The sequence below is a fragment of the Aedes albopictus genome, chromosome 2 (assembly GCF_035046485.1).
Source record: "Aedes albopictus strain Foshan chromosome 2, AalbF5, whole genome shotgun sequence".
Taxonomy (NCBI): Eukaryota; Metazoa; Arthropoda; class Insecta; order Diptera; family Culicidae; genus Aedes; species Aedes albopictus.
In genome coordinates this window covers 230,397,437-230,418,320 of record NC_085137.1, presented here as the reverse complement: position 1 = coordinate 230,418,320, position 20,884 = coordinate 230,397,437, and the positions used below count along the sequence as shown (strand labels likewise).

The following is a 20,884-nucleotide window of genomic DNA, read 5'->3' as shown; positions in this document are numbered from 1 at the left end:
AACGGCATATCCTCCGCCGTGGCATCGTCCCCTAGTCGGCTGACCCGGCTAGAAGATATGCATTTCTTGAGTTATGAGTTGCATCGCGCTAGCCGTCAAGACGAGTGCTGCATACAGTTTGCCGACTGGCGGCGCTTAAGTTCCGACCAGCAGGCACACCGTGAAAAATCATGACTTGGAATATCGATGGGGTTGGTTACTTTTTGACGAAGTTGACTCTGTGTGCGCAACCCGTTTCCAACAACCAACGCACGGTGCATCATTAGATGCGGTCAATAGGTGTCGTCCAGTCGTGACCAGCAGCCGTCACCGCCGTCAAAGTGCATTGACTGTTGACTTACAGCGAGTCCGCCGGAATGCTTAGAAATTCCGCTACCGTGCTACACACTACTGCTAGGTAGCTATCAAGCGACGTCGTGCCATGCGATTCGATGCCCTTTTCTGCGAGATCTTTTACAATTAAAGAATAAATATGTACACAATTATTCATCTATTCAACACTGACGACCTACAGGTTATAGCCAAGAGAGGCTGTGGTGCATGGCGACGATGACGACGACCGGTTGCACACGCGACTCCGTCTGCGCGCGACTAATTATAATTATTCAAATTACTCGCCTGTGATTCGCCATATCGGGAAAATTTTAGCATGGCGATAATTGAATCAACTGGTGCTAACAACTGCGTAACATCTTCGTTTCCTTCGGTCCCGTTTCAGAACCTGCTACAATGCCAATCCCCGGCCGGATGCCCTGATGAAGGAACAGCTGGTCGAGATGACGGGCCTCTCGCCACGGGTCATCCGGGTCTGGTTCCAGAACAAGCGGTGTAAAGACAAGAAGAAAACGATCCAGATGAAGCTACAGATGCAACAGGAGAAGGTAATGGACAACTACATTCATTATTGTTGGTAGTGAAGCCCATCACCTGAACTCGACTAACCGATTGTCCGTATCGTGTCCCCCCATCCCACACAGGAAGGTCGTAAACTCGGTTATGGCATGCAGGGAATCCCAATGGTTGCCAGCTCCCCGGTACGGCATGATTCTCCGCTGAACATGCACGGCCTGGAAGTGACCGCCTATCAGCCACCGTGGAAGGCCCTGTCGGACTTTGCGCTGCACTCGGACCTGGACAGCAACGGGGCGATCAACACCCACACGCCGGCGTTCCAGCATCTAGTCAATCAGGTAGGTTATAGTGATTATTATCATTGTTATTATTTATTACTGTCAATAGTTGCGAGGGGACTTATAATTTCAATTAAGGGTTTTTTAAGCCACTTGGCATAAAACGGAAAGAGTGCCAAAAGCCACTACCTTCTAAGTAAAGCATGCATGCAAATTTATTCCTCTCCATTCAACCGCAGCAAAACCCAATTTATTAACAATTCAAATATTGCCGTTGATTTTATTCTTTTGGAAACGTTACTTCTCATTCTCAACCAAGAGAGGCAGAAGAGCACCGCCAAATTCAGTCGCATAGCGAGCAACATAAATAATACAGAAATTATAATATCTCCTGGATCTGTCTCCTTCTGGCGCGGAGTTGCTTCCTTTGAGTTGAACACTCACCTGCGCGCTTCCATGCACTGGCTATCTCGTTCTGCCGCGGATGAATGGTAGAAACATGGTTGCAGTTCAGCCTTCTCCGTGCATACCATGCCCACATGCCGCCTGACATCCGTATAGCGAGGCGTCCTCGCCTCTGCTGTGCCACACGGGAAGGAAACCAACAAGGCAGAATACGTAAAATTCCGCAGTTTTTGTCGTTATTGGTGCGACTGGCTGCCACGCAGAGCACTTCAACAGACAGAGCTACTGCTGCTGCTGCTGATGGGAGGATACGACGACAACCGCAGCCATATTAATCCGTAAAATATTTAAAACGAACGCATTCCTTTCGTTGTCGGAAGTTGGGATGCTCTAATTTCATTGATAATGAAGAGGATTTTTCGCATTTGAATGCTGATTACACTTAAATCACAGACAAGCAGACAGACGCCTCACTCTACTCACTTCCCATCATTTCATTTTTTAACTGATTATTAAAATATTTTGTAGTTCGCAAATCTCTCGCTCATGGCGTTCGCATCGTTTTCGCTCCTGTTTGACTTTTGCTCACTACCGCCATCTACTCAGTGGTTTTGCGAACAAGAGTGTTATTAGCATTGGGCGATTATGCTTTCGTGACGATGATTTTTATCGCATTTTGTTCAAAGTGATACGTCTGTTTGTCTGTGCTTACATACTACATACATTTTTGTTGTAACTGTTCTGCCTCCCCTAGCATAACAGTCCCATATGAACAGGAAACTCAGCAAAGATGGGACTGTTATGCGAGTGAGGGCAGTGTTATTCATGTTAACTCCCAAACTACCAAGGGTCCAAAAAAAGTCGGAAGTCCAACTTTAACAAGGCATTTCTCGGCCGTTTTTCAACCGATTTCAAAACTTTTTTTTGCGATGGAACCGGACTGGTATCAAGATCATCGTCCATTTTAAATAATATGAAATAGATGCGTCTACCCAAAGTTATTAAGCAAAAGGCACTTCCTAGTTTTTTTTTGAGAGCGCATTTTTTGCGCACATTGACCAATAAAACAAAATTTAAAGCGATGACATATGGTTTTTTCGACTCTAAATCATGCGTACAGCTGGAGTGAACATGTTTGTGCAAAATTAGTGATTTTTCAGTACACTGATAATTTACCTTAATCAAAAAACTGCTAAAATATCCTATTTTTCACATAAAATAAGGAATAAATCAAAATTCAAAGCGATGACATATAGTTTTTTTGGTCTTAAATTGTTCGTAGAATTGTACTCGACATTTTTGATGAACAATGAAAATGTTCTAATTACACTCTTATTTTGTTTTACCCGGAAAACTACAAAAAATCCATATTTTTTACACAAAGTAGTCAACAGAACTAAATTTAAAACGATAGGGGGATTAGGGGCATAATGGACACCCTAAGCAAATGAGTATGCTAGGCCTGTATAACAGACAAAAACTTAACATATTATCAGTTGGCTTACAACTTTAACTTGTTTCCTACGTATTTCAATCATTTACTGCTGGTAGAATGTCATTATTGTGAAGAAATAATGAATTGAAAACCGTGTGTTTTTTGGGGCTGGCAGGAAAGATACGGGGCGAAATGGACACCCATCGGGGCATAATGGACACCCCTGCATATTTTATGCTGTATCTTTGAGAATATCGACCAGTTAAGTAATTTGCCAACGGAGATCAACACCACAGATATAATACTCCATCTTAGACGAGTTTACATAACATCAAAGTTAATTATATAAACTTTGGGCTAAAATAACCGGATTGATTTTTTCCAAACTCTCTAAAACGCCTAACAGTATGCAACGCGCGTACATCCATTCATAATTGCCAGTGTTCATTTCGCCCCGAATAGACTACAATATTGAAATCGCTATTTTCAGCAAGTTCTGATCAAAAATATAATACTTCATCCATTGCTAAATCTACGTATACATGTAGATAAGCTAACAATTCACTTGTTTGTATGGTGGACACACTCAATCACTCGTAATACCTTATTTGCTGCTGCTTTGAAATTATAAGAAATCCACCATATGAAAAACATACTTCAATTTCAATGATATTTTGATTATTTTGAAGAAATATAAACGGTACTTTTGAAAAATAGAACAATGACTTGTTCCTTTACACTTATCCATTGAAAGTTTTACATAAAAAAACAACTGTTTCGGCAAAAACAGGGGTGTCCATTTCGCCCCGGGTGTCCATTATGCCCCTAATCTCCCTAATATATAGTTTTTTAGCCTTGAAATGTTCGTAGCAGTTTGGGGGACATACTTGAAGAATAATAGTGATGTTTCCATTACACTCAAATTTTGATTCACTCAAAAATCAACGAAAGCACCACATTTTTCACGCAAAGTGGTTAACAAAAATGATGGCTTACAATGCAAAGTAGTATTTTACCTTTAAATTATTCGTGAAAGCGTACTGGACGTTCTTTATGAGTAATAGTGATGTTTTCATGACACACTTAATTTATTTTACTCGAAAAGCTACAAAAATACCATAATTTTCATACAAAACAGTAAATTTAAAGCCATAACATGTAGTTGTATGGCCTTAAATTTTCCGATACAATGTACTGAACCTGTTTTTGATAAAATGTTGATGTTTACATTACACTAATATTTTGTTTTATAAAAAAAATGTACGAAAATACCACAAAAAAGCGAATAAGCCAAAATTTAAAGCAATGATATGTAGTTTTTCAACTATGAATATGTCGTAGTAGTTAAGTGGATTCATTTGAACAACCTTAGTGATGTTTTTATTACACTCATATTTTATATCACTCAAAATACTAGGAAAATACCACATTTTGCACACAAAGTAGGCATCAAATGAAAATTGGATTCAATGCATTATAGTTGTTCATGCCATGAAATTATTTGTAAAAAAGTACTAGCACAATAAATTCGTCTGTGGTACTAGACTTGTTTGATAAACAATAGTGATCTTTCAATTACACTCGTTGTTTCCTAAATTTGTTTATAAAAAATAGAAAAACAACTCAAATAAAGAAAACTTACTATGCGCAGCATATAGTCACATGTTGATGTACCGTAAACAATATATTTTTACACAGATAATTATTTTTGATAGTTAAAAGCACTGAGATTTGTTATTTATAATTTTATAAAATTCTTCATGTTTTTATACAATAAATGAACCTTACATATTTCATACGGCTTTTCCCATCATGCTGATACTCTTTGCGTTGCAATCTGTAATATTTTTTGATTTAATATGTTTGTCAGAGCACTATCAAAGTTTCCCCAAAATGAAAATGTGATTCTCGCTCATATGAAAAAATTATATTGATCACCCAAAACAATTAAAACTGTCAAATCCTTACATTGCAATTATAACTGAGACACCAGTATTTGTTTTAAAATTATTAAATCAGGAAAAATACATGGAATCTACTATCAAAGCTACCCTGTTTTACGGTATTGCACCAAAAACTCTTCTATATACATTTGTTTTCTTCAGAAATTTCCCAAAAGGTGCATTTATATTTTATGATATCTTTCAAAGATTCTTTCAAAATATTTTGTCGTGGGTTCTTTTCGAAAATCTTTCAAAAATATTCCAGAGTATCCTTCAGGGATATTTTATAAAACATCAAGGATTCATGCGGAATTTATTTAGGGGTTCTATTTCTCGAGGAATTCTTTTAGAAAACTTTTGAAACGTTTCCCTGTATTATTTCTTTGGGTTTTCATCAGAAATTCCTCTAGCGATTGCTTGATAAATTTCTCCAAAGACTCATTTAGAATATTATTTTTTCAGGAATCTCATAATTTTTTACTGGAGCATTTTCGAAGTTTTTTTTTCTTGCTTTCTCCAGTTCTCTCAAGTTTCCATCCTAGTTCCCATGCAAAGTGTTTTTCTTTTATTTGCTCCAGGATTTGCTCCCATTAATAGTTCCTTCCGTAGTTTTTTCGATATTTTTAGAGATTTCCGATCATTACTTCTGGAATTTCTGCCAAAAAGTTTTCCGATATTTCTCCTGAATTTCTTCGCTGGTTTTCATCCGGAGTTTCTCCCGGGATTTCTCTTAGAGATTTTCAGAGTTCTTTCATGAATTTTCTAAATATTTCCTACCAGAGATTTTTTCCGAGATTTCCCAGTTCTTCTCAGGATTTCTTCTGAAGTTTCTCTCTCGTTCCTCATTGCATAATCGCAAAAATCACGTGGATTCATTCCGACATGTCTCCGGTTATTTACAACAATGAATTTTGTAGGTTATCTCAGGCAGGAGGTTTTCCGAGAAACATTTCTAGAAAAGTACAGTACTGGACGCATTGACCGATTTTCATACAAAATGCTTCAGTTTGGAGCTCTGTATTTTAGCTTCTAGGGCACAAACTCTGAGTGTAATCTCAGGTGAAACTTAAAAAAACTTTCGCAAGAACCTTTATAAAATATCCCGAATGTAACTTCTGTAGAAATCCGGGGAGAAACTCCAGAAAAAAAATCATTGAAATTGCTTGAAACTTAGGGAGAAATCCCAGAAACAATTCCTTTAGAAAACTCGTGAAAAACTCCTTTAAAATCCGGGAGGAGCCTCATTTGAAATTCCAGCAATAGTTTCTGTAAAAACCTTGGAAATCCCAGAAAAATCTCACGGAGAAGTACCAAGAGGAATACCGGAAGAAATCGCGGAAAACTTTCAAGAGAAATTCCGAGAGAAACTCTAAGAGAAATTCTACGACAACATCTGATGTATATTCCCGGAGAAAAGAGAATAAATTCCACGAAAATTTGTTTGGGCAAAACGCAGGAGGAAAAATCCAACGAGAGGCTCTGAGAGCAAATATGGGAAAACCTCTGGAAGAAAATCTATAGGATTCTCATAAAATCCTTCAGGAGAAATATTTGGATTTCAGAAATCCTGCAATACTCTCCAGGATTTTTTCCGAAAAGAACTGTTTGAATCTAGGGTAAAAACGTCGAAAGGAATACGAAAGAATCTCCGAGAGGAATTTGAAAAGGAATCCCAAAAAACAGGAATGAAAGAAGGCTGAAAATCTCTATAATAAAGACACATAACCTAACCTTAACTTTGAAAACCAGTTAAGTTCGTAACTTTTTTTCATTTTCACGGGATTTCCGTTTATTTTTCTGCATGTTCAGGAAACGCAAATGGGCTCAAATAAAAATAAATTAAAAAAATCTTTGGTGAATTTTCGGTTTGCCTTGTTTTTTTTTTTCAGGTAGTAGATAACCTGAAACTGGTACAAAAAGTCAGTAATAGAAATCTGCATGTGTGTGTTTTAAATTTTGTGTTATTGGCTATTTTGTGTGAAAAATATGGCACATTCGTGATTTTTTAGTAAAACAAAACGTGGATGTGATGTGAACATCAAAATTTTATCAAATACATGTCTAGTACATACATGTATTTTACAGGGCCCATATAGCCGAGGCGGTAAACGCACGGGTATTCAGCATGACCATGCTGAGGGTGACGGGTTCGATTCCCGGTCGGTCCAGGATCTTTTCGTAAAGGAAATTTCCTTGACTTCCTTGGGCATAGAGTATCTTCGTGCCTGCCACACGATATACACATGCAAAATGGTCATTGGCAGAGGAAGCTCTCAGTTAATAACTGTGGAAGTGCTCATAGAACACTAAGCTGAGAAGCAGGCTTTGTCCCAGTGAGGACGTTACGCCAAGAAGAGGAGAGAGGAGAGGAGGACATACATGTATTTGATAAAATTTCGACAACAGAAAATTTTAAAATTAACAACTACAAGTCATTGCTTTAAATTTTGTTTTATTGACTATTTTGTAAGAAAATTATGGTATTTTAAAAACTTGTTTGGTAAAATGAATTAAGAGTGTCATGAAGGCGGTATTGTTCAACGTTCATCATTTCACGAAAAAAATCAAGCCAAAAAACCTGAATGCATTGCCTTATATTTTTATTTGTTGACTATTTGTGTGAAAAATGTGGTATTTTCCTAGTATTCCGAGTGTAATAAAAAAATTCACTAAGATTGTTCAAATAAACCCACTAAACTACTATTATAAATTCAAAGTTGAATAACTACATATCATTTCTTTAAATTTTGGCTTATCCGCTTTTTTGTGGTATTTTCGTACATTTTTTATAACACAAAATATTAGTGTAATGTAAACATCAACATTTTATCAAAAACAGGTCCAGAACATTGTAACGGAAAATTTAAGGCCATACAACTACATGTTATGGCTTTAAATTTTGTTTCATTGACTGTTTTGTATGAAAATTATGGTATTTTTGTAGCTTTTCGAGTAAAATAAATTAAGTGTGTCATGAAAACATCACTATTACTCATAAAGAACGTCCAGTACGCTTTCACGAATAATTTAAAGGTAAAATACTACTTTGCATTGTAAGCCATTATTTTTGTTAACCACTTTGCGTGAAAAATGTGGTGCTTTCGTTGATTTTTGAGTGAATCAAAATTTGAGTGTAATGAAAACATCACTATTATTCTTCAAGTATGTCCCCCAAACTGCTACGAACATTTCAAGGCTAAAAAACTACATATTATCGTTTTAAATTTAGTTTTGTTGACTTATTTGTGTAAAAAATATGGAATTTTTGTAGTTTTCCGGGTAAAACAAAATAAGAGTGTAATTAGAACATTTTAATTGTTCATCAAAAATGTCGAGTACAATTCTACGAACAATTTAAGACCAAAAAAACTATATGTCATCGCTTTGAATTTTGATTTATTGCTTATTTTATATGAAAAATAGAGTATTTTAGCAGTTTTTTTATTAAGTTAAATTATCAGTGTACTGAAAAATCACTAATTTTGCACAAACATGTTCACTCCAGCTGTACGCATGATTTAGAGTCGAAAAAACCATATGTCATCGCTTTAAATTTTGTTTTATTGATCAATGTGCGCAAAAAATGCACTCTAAAAAAAAACTAGGAAGTGCCTTTTGCTTAATAACTTTGGGTAGACGCATCTATTTCATATTATTTAAAATGGACGATGATCTTGATACCTGTCCGGTTTCATCGCAAAAAAAAGTTTTGAAATCGGTTGAAAAACGGCCGAGAAATGCCTTGTCAAAATTGGACTTCCGACTTTTTTTGGACCCTTGGTAGTTCGCGGGAGTTTTTACCCCCTCGGTAGTTTAAGTGTTAACAGTCAATCAAAAATATAACGCCATAATTCGGTTTGCGTGTGCCGCTCTTCACCCTTGGTCACGCCCAACGCTCGCCAATTCTATTCTTTTCTGATCCACCCACCTTGCACGCTGCCCTCCAGGCCTTCACCGTTCGGATCTCTTGCACTAGCTTTGCAGGGTTGTTTACCAGCTTTCTCATAACATGCCCTGCCCAACGTATCCTTCCAGCTTTGTCACCTCCCGAATGCACATCGTTCTCCTGCACACCGCTAAATATGATCCTAAGCACCTGCCTTTTGAACACTTCAAGTGTTTTCATGTTCTCCTCGAGCATAGCCACAGCATAGTGCTGTGGAGCCCGTGTAGCAGGCCTGGTAGTGAGTCACTACTTAGTGACTTGGTCACTATTTTCATGCTGGTCACTAAAAAGTCACTATTTTTTAGGTTTTTCAACTAAAGTCACTTTTTCTATCAAAAAGTCACTATTTTCAACTATTTTGGGTGCAAATTAAATCCAATTAACAATGCATTTGTCAAAACTTCATCTTGACAGCAATTCTCATTTAATCGTATGATGTCGAAAATAGTTATTTTAGTGACCTTACTGTCAGTAAGTTACTGAACAAAATAGTTACAAAATCGACCATTCCTTAAACGTCAAGAAGCGCGGTAAAAGAAAATTTCATTTGCTTCAAAGGATCTTTCCAATTTTGTAACCAGCTTATAAAATGCTTTTACCGAGGATATTTCCTCTTGTTGTACAAATTGATTCTGACTCAATCAGTTTTTTTGTTAAATATGCCGATTTTATATACTCTCCTAGTGTTTTCCATTATTCACAACATACAGGGGATAGACAAAATTATCGGTTTTTCACAGCTCATTGTATTATGCATAAACGCTCAAAATTTAAATGCATTCGGTCAATTGAATCTGGAGATATGTACAACAGTTCAATGGTGGCTATCGGATAATTATGCTTTTTCCTAGAATATTTTTAACTTTATGTAGAATGGACAGATCTTTTCAAAATTTGGACCATTGATACACAACTAGTTGATCAACTTACAGTAGAAGGATTCACTTCAGCGTAAACTGATTAAACTGATTAAACGTCGCGATCATTAAGGCAATCTTTGAGTATTTCATTCGCACAATCATGAAACATTTCAAATTAGCAGATAATCATAGCTTACGCAGCAATTTCATCTGTTTAGTGAGTACCCCTAGTGAAAATTTGAAAATATTTGTGCACTTTTCGATAACTTACAGTACATTTTTTGAAAAGTGAGAATTTTGCCTGTCCCGATCATTTTGTCTATCCCCTGTAATGGACGATAAACTTTTGTACCTGTAGGTTTTTGGTGATGATCTATGCTTCTCATGTGCCTTTGGGATGAAAGTGATTCAAACTTCTCTCCCATCTGTAGAGATATTGCTTAATGATAAGCTTAATCGGAACAACTTGGTTAAAATAAGTGTTAAGATGTCTTTACGCTTCTGAAGTAGTACAGGAAAAATCCCTACCCGGCACTTTGAGGGGTTCAAAGGAATCAATCGCTTACTAAACCTTTTTGTTCAGAATAATTTGATCGGAATGCACGCATCATTTCTGGCCTCTTCTTACACAGTTGATTCATCGTCTTCATGGACTATATCGGTGATTCCCAAAGTGGGCGAAATCGCCCCCCAGGGGGCGAAAATCAGGCCGCCGAAGGGGGCGAAAATGTGGAAAACCAAAATTGGGGGGCGAAAATACTAAAAAAGGGGGCGATTTTATGATTAATTGAAAAAAATCAAAAGTATTGAAATACTAGTCCAGAATGTCAACTGAATCATTTGAAATCCCTAACATTTCAAATTTTGTTGCTTCTAGGATTATTAAAAAATGTCTGTTTTGAGATCGACTACATTTTACAGATTTTTTTATGTTTATGAAGACTTTTCGTCAAAATTCCAAGAAAAAAAAACACCAATAAGACTGCTATATGAATTTCCTAAATAATTCCTAGGAATTATGGAGATCTAATATAATACATGTTAAGAAACTATGAAGAAACTTTTATAAGAGATTATAAGAAGAACCGTATTTTACTTGACGAGAAAATTTTGGTTTTAATTCATAAGCGTTTTTTTCCATGGAATTTTTAATCAAAATCATGATGTTTCAGACGAATTCCAGAACTCGTTTTGGATGGGAGCTATCACACATTGTTTGAAAATTTCAAACTTATTACTAGTAGCTATTTTGATTTTTTTTTTCACGAAATTCAGCGTTGATTTCCCTCAAAACCGAGTAATGACTGTTGCATATTTACTTATTTGACAATAGAAGTTTTTCCAATTTATACTGGCTTTTCATTAATTGCATTTACTTTGAAAAGCTGACTACATTTGAAAATACACAGATATATTCCTGATTTGTTCTTTCTGTATAAAAATATTTTTAAAATTGTATTTCAATATATCACCAGTAGGAGAACCATTTTCAAAAACACTAGTAAAATATCTGATGTAAAATAACGAGTTTTCGTAAATGTTTACAGTCCGTTCTGTTTGCTCGTTTTTGTTCAAGAATATCTATAGCACAAACATGATTTCAAAATGTATTGTTATACATGCAATAGTGTGTTTTTTAATAAGAGAGATACTAATTTAGATACATTTAATATCAATTTCGCCACAGTAGTGGGTTTTTGAGGGCTTTAGCCCAACAAAGTTTCAGCCTTTTTTCATAAAAAAATAGATCTCATTTAGGGGGGCGAAAAAGTTTTTCTCAAGCTCCAAGGGGGCGATACCTCCTAAAAGTTTGGGAAACACTGGACTATATCTACTGGTTTCATTGGCCCCAGTTTGTGATTTTGATGTATTAAGGTCATCAGTGTTGTCTGTAATAGATTTAATTATGATCTCATTTTACTTCTTGGCTATTTGCTGAGGCCAATAAACACCTTAAAAAGGCAATTGAAACCAGTTCACTTCAATATTGTAAAAGAGTTATTTAAAAGAGGTTATAAGCTTATTAGACTACTTGTGCACTCTACTTTTTTATTCAATAGTGAATCTATTGATAAACAATCAATAACCATTGATTACCAACCATTTTTTTATGATTTCGATAAATTTGAGTGATTTCTAACAAATTTTGTACGAGCACTTGTTATTAAAATAATTTATTTCCATTCAAAACATTGAAAAAAGTCGTGGGCGCGAAGAGGTTAAGGCACGATATCCATTCCCAAATGACAGAGCTGCAAAATTGTGCCCATACTTTCTGGGTCACCCTATATCTTTTCAGTTATATTGATCTATCCTGAAAGTCACTATTTAGTCACTATTTTCGCATCTGAAAGTCACTATTTGGTCACTATTTTGTTCAGTGAGGTCACTAAAATAACTATTTTCAACGTCATTCATCGCTACCAGCCCTGCGTGTAGGAGGCCCGACTTCCACTGATATTGCGGAGATTCCACCTGTTTAGACTCCTGCGCGAAAATTAGTTGCGTGGATTTTTCTTGCGTGGGCCCACAGATATAAAATCAAACCGCGTCCTGGTGAATATTTTACGCTGTGTTGTTAGGTACACATTTGGTGATAGTTTTGCATTGTAGACAAATATTTATAGTGCACCTACGCTGAAAATGAGCCTAATCATTTATTTGCGTCGGAATCTATAAATCTTCACAACGGGCAATAATGCGCCTTCGTATTTTATGGCGTTATTGCCTGCCGTTAATAATGCCGTTAATTATCCAATGTAGACCTGACCACCTCGAAAGTTTCCCCAATTTGCATTTCATTTTACATCATAATTCGGGTTTCCAACTGCTTGGGCACCCGCGTCAATTCCCTGCACCTCACAGCCAAACCAAACTAAATATCACTTGCCTCTGTTTTCCAAACGCACTTCCGTAGGTAATCATCTCCCGCAACATTTCCGCAGCGGGATCCACAGCCAATGAACTACACTTTCACTCTGAAGCCGCACAAGTGCTCAGAACAAATATTACACGCAGACAAGTGCACTTCGGCAGCACAAAGATGGATGCCGAAGTGATTTCTCGATTTTGCTGGAAGTTCGGCACTGGTGCTGAGAATTGGTGCTGGACTAGGTGCAGTAAACTCGTTTAAAATCAACTTACCGGCAGAAAATCTTCACAACAATCACTGTTAACAACAAGTTTACGCAATAGGGTATCTGATTCAAATGGAAGAAGTGGACGAAAATGGTAATTTCGTTGTGAATTTAGGTACATAATGCACAATTTTGTTTACCTGTTGTGCCAGGAATGGGGTCAAAAACCCTATAACAAAACTGAATCAACAATTCTTCGTCACAACACTCGGTTCGTGGCTGCAGTGCTCCATCCTCGGCTGTGTCCTTCACTTGCAAGATCATTCTGCACCTGGTCCGCCCACCTTGCACGCTGCCCTCCAGGTCTACTTGTACCATTCGGATCTCTTGCGACCACCGGATTTGCAGGGTTGTTGTCCCGTCCGTAGAGTGCAGCGAACTTGTAGTACGTTCTTCGCCGCCACACACTATTCTCCTGCACACAAGTTTTCGCATTCCAACATTCCACTTCCTTCCACTATTCCAATAACTGTTTGGTTTCCCAGGTAAACCACGTGGCTAACTTTTCTGGGCCCATCTTGATGAGCGAGGACGAGGATGCGTTGAACTTCTGGTAGAACTTCCGTGTTTCTTGGGAACGGCACAGCAGTTCCATTTTCTTTGACTCCGCTTCTTCTGGGCGGCATTTTTTCTCCAGAATGTTTCTGTTTCTGATTGTAACGTTCCTAGTTCTAACGGGTGCCTTGCTGCAGCATCACCACCCACGATGCGTTTTTCTCCTTTAACACCGCTCTGCATACTTAGTCGAGCCCTTCATTCCGTCCCCAACTAACAATCACTCATTTTACAAGCACCTTTACGACGAATTGATTCAGCATGATGCTGAATAACATTTTGATAATTTTCAGGCACAACCTTTATTCGGGTTTTGTTCATACAAATTTGGAGAAACTATAAAGCATAGTGTTGTGAACCAACTCCACTGTTTGTTGTTAAATCGTTTTACAACTATATAGTAAAGCTGTTATTCAGCTTTAGCAAACATGATTAAAAACATTTTTTTTTTCAATTCCCACGAGAGTGTATCATGGGAAATTAATGCTGTGAACTAATATTGTGAAATAATAACTACATATACATACATATACATTTACCTGAATCCAGATTCGAATTCGAGACTCGTCGATTGCCAGCCGCATGCCTTTCTATCTGCGCCATCCTATAGATGATGAATTGCAGCGCTACAATCAAAACATAAACTTCCCGTGGTTTAATAATGATCAGACTTCGACTCCTATTCAGCAGTGGTGAATTAGCACAACATTATGATTAACGACTGAACAACAGATTAATTCAGCTGTTGTTCAGTAAAACACACGTGTTTTTCATCATGTACTCTGAGTCGAAGTATGATGAAACGGAAGCGCTTATTTGACTTGTGAAAAACACATTATACAGATACATGTTTTAATTTGTACATAAACTTAACAAGAGCAGAAAAAAGTCTTGTTAAACTATGTTGTAAAGGAATTAGGGCGAGTCGAATAAAAATCTTATTAAACGCTTGAAAAGTGTTTTAAATTATCATTGTTCATACCAATACGAAAAGTTGAACATTGGCTACTTGTTCAAAGCATTTGTACAGTAACGTGTACAGCATAATTTTAGTTCAGCTATAATTACTATTATTAAGCAACAATTCAGCATGCATGCTTGTTTGCGGCTGGCGATTGTTAGTTGGGTCGACTTTGTTCCACGTACCGATGGTGTTCTTGGCTGCGTCGTTGATGGCTGTTTTTATTATGGTACAGCAGTCCTCTAGAGACTGCATATCGAACTCGCCTTCGTCTGGCAGCGCTGCTTCGAGATTCTGCGGATATACTGCGACGACATTCGGTGGCTTTAGTCGTCCTAGGTTGTGCAGTGACGGTCGCCGGTATCGTATGACCATGGTTTTGGGGGGCGGCGAAATGGATGAGTCGTAGGCCATTTTCGTTCGTCAGCTGGTGGGCGCTGAACTTTCCAATCTCCGTTTTAAAATCCTTTTCCTGGGCTACTTGAATGTTTAGATAGATGCTACGATGATTTTGACATCGTGGCTTGGGCAGCGGCCGTATTCGCGTCCGAGCTGCACATAGTATGCTTTCTTGTCATCATCGGTGTTTCCGGAATGTGGGATTCACGTGTGTTTCCGCAGCTCTGTTACTTACCTTACCGGTCAGACTAAGGCCTGAGTGTCCTTTGCTCTACGTAGTAGCCGTCTCCATTTTACTCGGTATTGGTACATGACTGTGTGTCTCCAGTTCCGCACTTAGCCAAGAGTCCGCAAATCGTCTTCCACTTGATCGACCCATCTAGCTCGCTGCGCACCACGTCTTCTTGTACCGGTCGGATAACTCTCGAGAACCATTTTATTCGGGTTCCGACATCCTGATGACGTGACCCGTCCACCGTAGCCTCTGGATGGTTTTCTCAGCAGCTGATGCAGCTCGTGGTTCATTCGCCCTCATCAAGTGCCGTTTTCCATCTGCCGTAGATGGTACGCAATACCTTCCGTTCGAAAATTCCAAGGGCGTGTTGATCCTCTGCACTAAGAGTCTGTGTTCCATGTCTATGTTTCGTGTGACGGCGAACTTCGTTCAATCGTAGAGTTCTGTGGAGTCCTAAGTAAGCTCGATTTCCTGCCACAATGCGCCTCTGAATTTCTCTCTCAGCAGTCAGCCGAATAAGTACACGAATTCTTCAACCGCCTCGATTTCATCACCGTCAATAGAAATTCGGGGTGGCGGGCGCGGTGATTCCTCCCTGGAGCCCTTTGCGAGCTTGTACTTTGTCTTCGACACATTAATGACTAATCCGATTCGTCTGTCTTCATTCTTGTACTTTCGCGCCATCGTCTCCAATTTGCGAGCTATAATATCGTGACATCGTGAAAATCGTTCCACTCATGTTTAAAGTGGTGAATCAACATGAGTATTACACTACACCCTCTAAAGCAATGTTAAATACCAAGCACGAAAAACCATCACCATAACCCTCTGCGAGATTCGAAGGAACTCGAGAGTGTCGCTGATACTCGAACTACCCACATCACTCGATCCATCGTGGCCATGATTAATCATATCAGTTTATCCGGGAATCCGTATTCGTGCATAATCTGCCATAGCTGTTCTCGATCGATTGTATCATACGCCGATTTGAAATCGATGAACAAGTGATGTGTTGTATTCTATTCGCGGCATTTCTGCAATACCTGGCGGATGGCGAAGATCTGGCCGTTGTAGCGCGATCGCCTATTAATCCAGCCTGATATTGCCCCACGATTTCTCTTGCAAACAGTGATAGACTACGACTTAGAATTTGAAGGAGTATTTTGTAGGCCGCGCTCAGTCGTGTGATCGCGCGATAGTTCCCGCAATCCAACTTGCCGTCCTTTTTGTAGAGGGCACACGATACCTTCCTTCCATTCCTCCGGTAATACTTTTTCCTCTAAAATCTTGGTAATGACCTGTGGTGATCTCAAACTTGAAATCACGTGACGCTGACGCTCCAATAGGCTTGTTTGTTTGAAGTAGTAGTAGTGAAATTCTGATCGTACTTAGATAGCGTATAAGCATTATATACTAGCTACCGACTAACAGTTCGCTTATATATTGTATTAAGCATAAGTAAAAAGAGAATGAGTGACAACTAATACAAATGTATACATGAACACATTGGCCGTAGTAAAATATAAACGATACCCAAGTCTAAACTGCAATAGGGTCTTGTGCCGCTTGGGCAGGTGTTCCTATTTAGGACGCTTGCCCCTAGAACTGAGTCAATTTCATACCAAATGTTTTGAATTTTTGCATAGGATTAGATACTATACGTATCTCATCGTGTACCGGGAGTTGGATTATTTGATGTGAAGTTGACTTAGCCACATCGGCGGATGCCCAGGTTGGGTGCACCGGCCCAGGTGGTACCCGAAACGTGGGTAGATCACCTTGGAATGATGCGTTACGGCGTAAGATCTACCATATCACATTTTGATTTTGCTATTTGCCAGCCTGGTTAATTCAAATGCAGGAACATTCCAGGATCAGGATTTGGTTTTTACTGTTATTTTTTCTCTATATATATATTTTTTTTAAATATTTTTTTCCACCGCTAATACCTTTTGTTTCAGAGGGATAATGGTAAATTTATCATATACATGAATAACATAGTTTACAAAAACATAACTGTAGAGAACGTATCACCATCTAATACTATTTTCTATTTCTATTTCAGATTTACAAGCAGACAATCAGCGATCAAATCGACGAAACGTCAAGATTACCGTACGATTCAGTGACAAGTAGACCGCGTTGTCCGCGTCGATTTATTCGTGCCAAGTTTCATAATTTCGCGTCTGTTCGAACACGTACGATAATTTTATTTTTTGGTATATTTTTTTCTTAAGCAAAAATTAAATAATTCCTTAGTTTACATTTTCAATTTATATTACGCGTCGCGAGCATTCGCGGTAATAAATATGTAAAATGGTTTAATTATCCGCAATCTTATTAACACGGGAACGCGAGAAAAGAGTAATACAAGAACATAAGTGAAACTTATAAACAACGATCGTTAAGCAATATTCACTGGCATTTTTTAAGCTTCCGTTGTCTCGTAAAGCTATGGCGCGTGTTTCGGTTTTCCATCATTGGCATTGAACTGAATTACATACAGTTTAATTTTTACTAAGAAACGATTAGCTTAGAACGTGCTTTAATGCGAGTTGGTCCGACATAAGCGTGGTTTAAAAATTATCCATACCCGGTATATAATAAAATTCAATATACAAACATACAATAAAATTATTGTATTCTTCCGACAGCCGGCTGCCGGAAGACTAAATCATATCATGGGTCGCATAGATCACATCACTTACCAATGTGAATCCAGATCTATGTAACTATCTATCCCCTCCCACTCCCACCAACAAACTTCCTTCCTGTGACAACCGTGGGGATGCGGAGGTACACACGGTCTCTAGTAGCAACGGATGTCACACCAACATTCCTTCCCTTCCTCGATGACCGTAAGGACGTGGCCGGCACCGGTACTGACAATATAGTTTTGAATTTTCGAAATTGCACATTGAGGATGGAAAGCTAAACCCAGGCCCCTTCCTTTTGGTTCCCTGTGCAATGTTGACTGTTCTAATCAGTAACGGAGTAGCAACTACGAATTGTACGGTCATCTCATGCTCATGGTCATGCTCTCAAATCTTGGTAATGACCTAGTGTAGTGCTCTCACCAGTACTTTTCTACCGTATTTTAGAAGCTCGCTTGGTAGTCGATCTGCTCCAGCTGCTTTGCTGTTTTTCAACCGGCCTACCTCCTCCTCCATCTCCAGGAGGTTTGAGGCCGGATGTCTTTCGTACTGCGCTCGTACTCCTATATCTTACCACGCCATCTTCGGAGCTTGTAACGTCGCCACCTGTCGACTTGTCTCGGCACATGTCGGCTTGTGGCACGAAGCCTCTGCGCGATCGGTTCAGCTTCCCGTACAACTTCCGTGTGTCCTCAGCGCGGTACAGCTCTTCCATCGCTTCGCGATCTCGTTCTTCCTGCTGGCGATTCTTCTTCTGAAAGACTGAGCTCTGCATGTTTCGCGCCTGTCTATAGGGGAACGTCCATAAATTACGTCACACGAAAATCGACCATTTTCGACCCTCCCTCTACGTATGGCACCCCACTTTTTGTATGGGACCACTGAAAATTTTGTATGGGTCGTCACACTTTGCTGAACTCCCTCTCCCCCCTCAAAGCGTGACGTAATTTATGGACGTTCCCTAGCGTACCTCATTCGCCCTCGAACGATGTTGCAACACTCTCGCCCATCCTGTATTCTTCTCGTTTTTTTTTTCAACTGTTCATATTCGCCGTCCCACTAGTCGTTTCTGTGATTCGGAATCGCGAAGCCTACTGCTGCAGCCGAGGCACTATCTATGGCGGATCGGATATCCCTCCAGCCATCTTCAAGTGTAGCTGCGCCAAGCTGCTCTTCCGTTGGTAGGGCCACTGCTAGCTGCTGCGCGTAGTCTTGAGCCACTTCTACGTTACGCAGCTGCTCAATGTTGAGCCGAGGCGTTCGGCTTCCACGCGTGGTAATAACCGTCGGAAACCACGTTTTGAGCGCATGCATTCAGCGACTTGGTAATGATTCGAATTTATATTCGGTATATGCGAGAAGAATTTACCGTCGATTAGAACGCGGTCGATTTGGTTTTCTGTTTGATGGTCGGGTGACTCAGGTGGCTTTGTGGATATCTTTGCGGGGGAAGAAGGTGCTTCGGACTACCATTCCACGGAAGGCTGCAAAGCTTACGCATCGCTGGCCGTTAGTATTCGATACGGCGTGCAGGCTGTTTCGCCTGGTTACCGGTCTGTACATTTTCTCCATTCCTACCTGCGCGTTCATGACGCCGACAACGATTTTCACGTCACGCAGAAAGCAATCATACGTAGAACGCGCAGCTCTGGTAAATGGTATAATTTTCCTTTAAATGTTTTAATTGATACTACTCCGGGGACTTTCGCTTACTCTATACTATTCAAGTAGGATTCACCCATGATAACTCTGTACCAAATTTAAAAGAAAAGATTACGATCATGCCAAACTTACCTAACATCATTTCCCTTTTCCGTCTTCTCCAGATGCACGGTTACGATGTCGGTGGCGGCGGTGGTATGCAGCAGATGCCCGCCCAGGGACAGGGACCACCGATTGCCTCCCACATGGACATGAGTGGGCACCACCATCCGGACAGTACCGATTCCTATGTGACATATCTGGAAAGTGACGACAGCATGCAGGGAAGCCCGTAAACTCTCGCAGAGGGAGTTGGACTTCATCAATACTACTAACTAGTGTGATCTGTGCCCCGTTTGAAAATCAAAATTTTATTTTTGAAGGCGTGTCTTCATGTCAGCCAAGGAAAAGAAAATTTGATAAATGCCAGGTTTAGTTTTAGGTTTTTTTTTTGCTCGCGGTTCCTACAGAACATGAAAACATCCTGTTCAATGGATGGCAGATAGGTGGCAATGATTTAGTTTAGGATATTGGAAGATCTTTAGTTTAGTACGTTTTACGTGCAGGCAACGATATTAATTTAACTTATTTCAGTAACACGCCCCACTGAGATTGATTCTGTTGATAGCCTCAGAAATCTAGCCAATCGTACTTTTTATTTGTTGGTTCGTTTGTTTGTCGCAGTTTGTAAAAAAAAACAACTTTTTTGTTTCTCTGTAAATATTGTACTATAGCAAGAAAAGAAAAATCGAAAAAAAGAACACTTAAAAATATCAGAAGGGCATTTTCCTCTCTTGCTGATGGTTAGCCTAATCAAATTCAAAGTTACAATGGTCTCCATAAGTGTTAAGGTTTTAATTTGTAAAGCAATTCATCTCGTCTGTAAATAGCTCTTTTTAATTTATCACACCAGCAAGCAACACCCGAATCCACAAAACTCTAGAATGTGTGGTATATGACAGTAGAATATAAAGAAATAAAATCAAGCTTAACTATGTTTTACGAGAGAATAAAAAAGTCGCTATATGGAGATGTAGGGAAATTGATTGTAATATAGAAATGAATCACTTTTGAGATTTAGTCGATGGAGATAGTCCATCTCTTGATGAAGAATGCAATGAAATTGAAGCAAACTCTGTATGATACAAACCATTATTGATTGTATGGAAGAATAAATTAAACCGATTAAAAATCATCAATTTTAATCTGACGAATGCGTTTCATTTGAAGAAAGAACATGACCAAGACAGCCAGAATTGTAAGTTATTATAAAATACTTTTTCATAACATTTTTGAAGCAGCCTTTTTAACTTTTGAAAGCAGCTGGTCAGGATGGATCGCAGCTGAACTCATCAAAATGGGCCCAGAAAAGTTGGCCACCTATCTGCCCCGGTTGATAGTCAGGATCTGGGAAACTGAATAGCTACCGGAGGTGTAAAAGGAAGGGGTAATCTGCCCCATTCACAAGAAAAGAACATCAGAGCGATCACCATTTTGAATACTGAGCATGAGCATGAGCATAG

General features: G+C 39.0%; 1 protein-coding gene across 1 annotated transcript in view; it reads left to right on the top strand.

Annotated features, from left to right (window-relative positions):
- The window catches only part of LOC109412364 (insulin gene enhancer protein isl-1), a 199,237-nt gene extending 178,666 nt beyond the window's left edge, over positions 1-20,571 (top strand). The window contains exons 6-8 of the mRNA XM_019686014.3: positions 719-881; positions 978-1,190; positions 19,487-20,571. Coding sequence (XP_019541559.2) covers positions 719-881; positions 978-1,190; positions 19,487-19,657 — 547 coding nt within the window. The 3' untranslated portion in view covers positions 19,658-20,571. The remainder of the gene's footprint in view (positions 1-718; positions 882-977; positions 1,191-19,486) is intronic.
- The last annotated feature ends 313 nt before the right edge of the window (positions 20,572-20,884 follow it).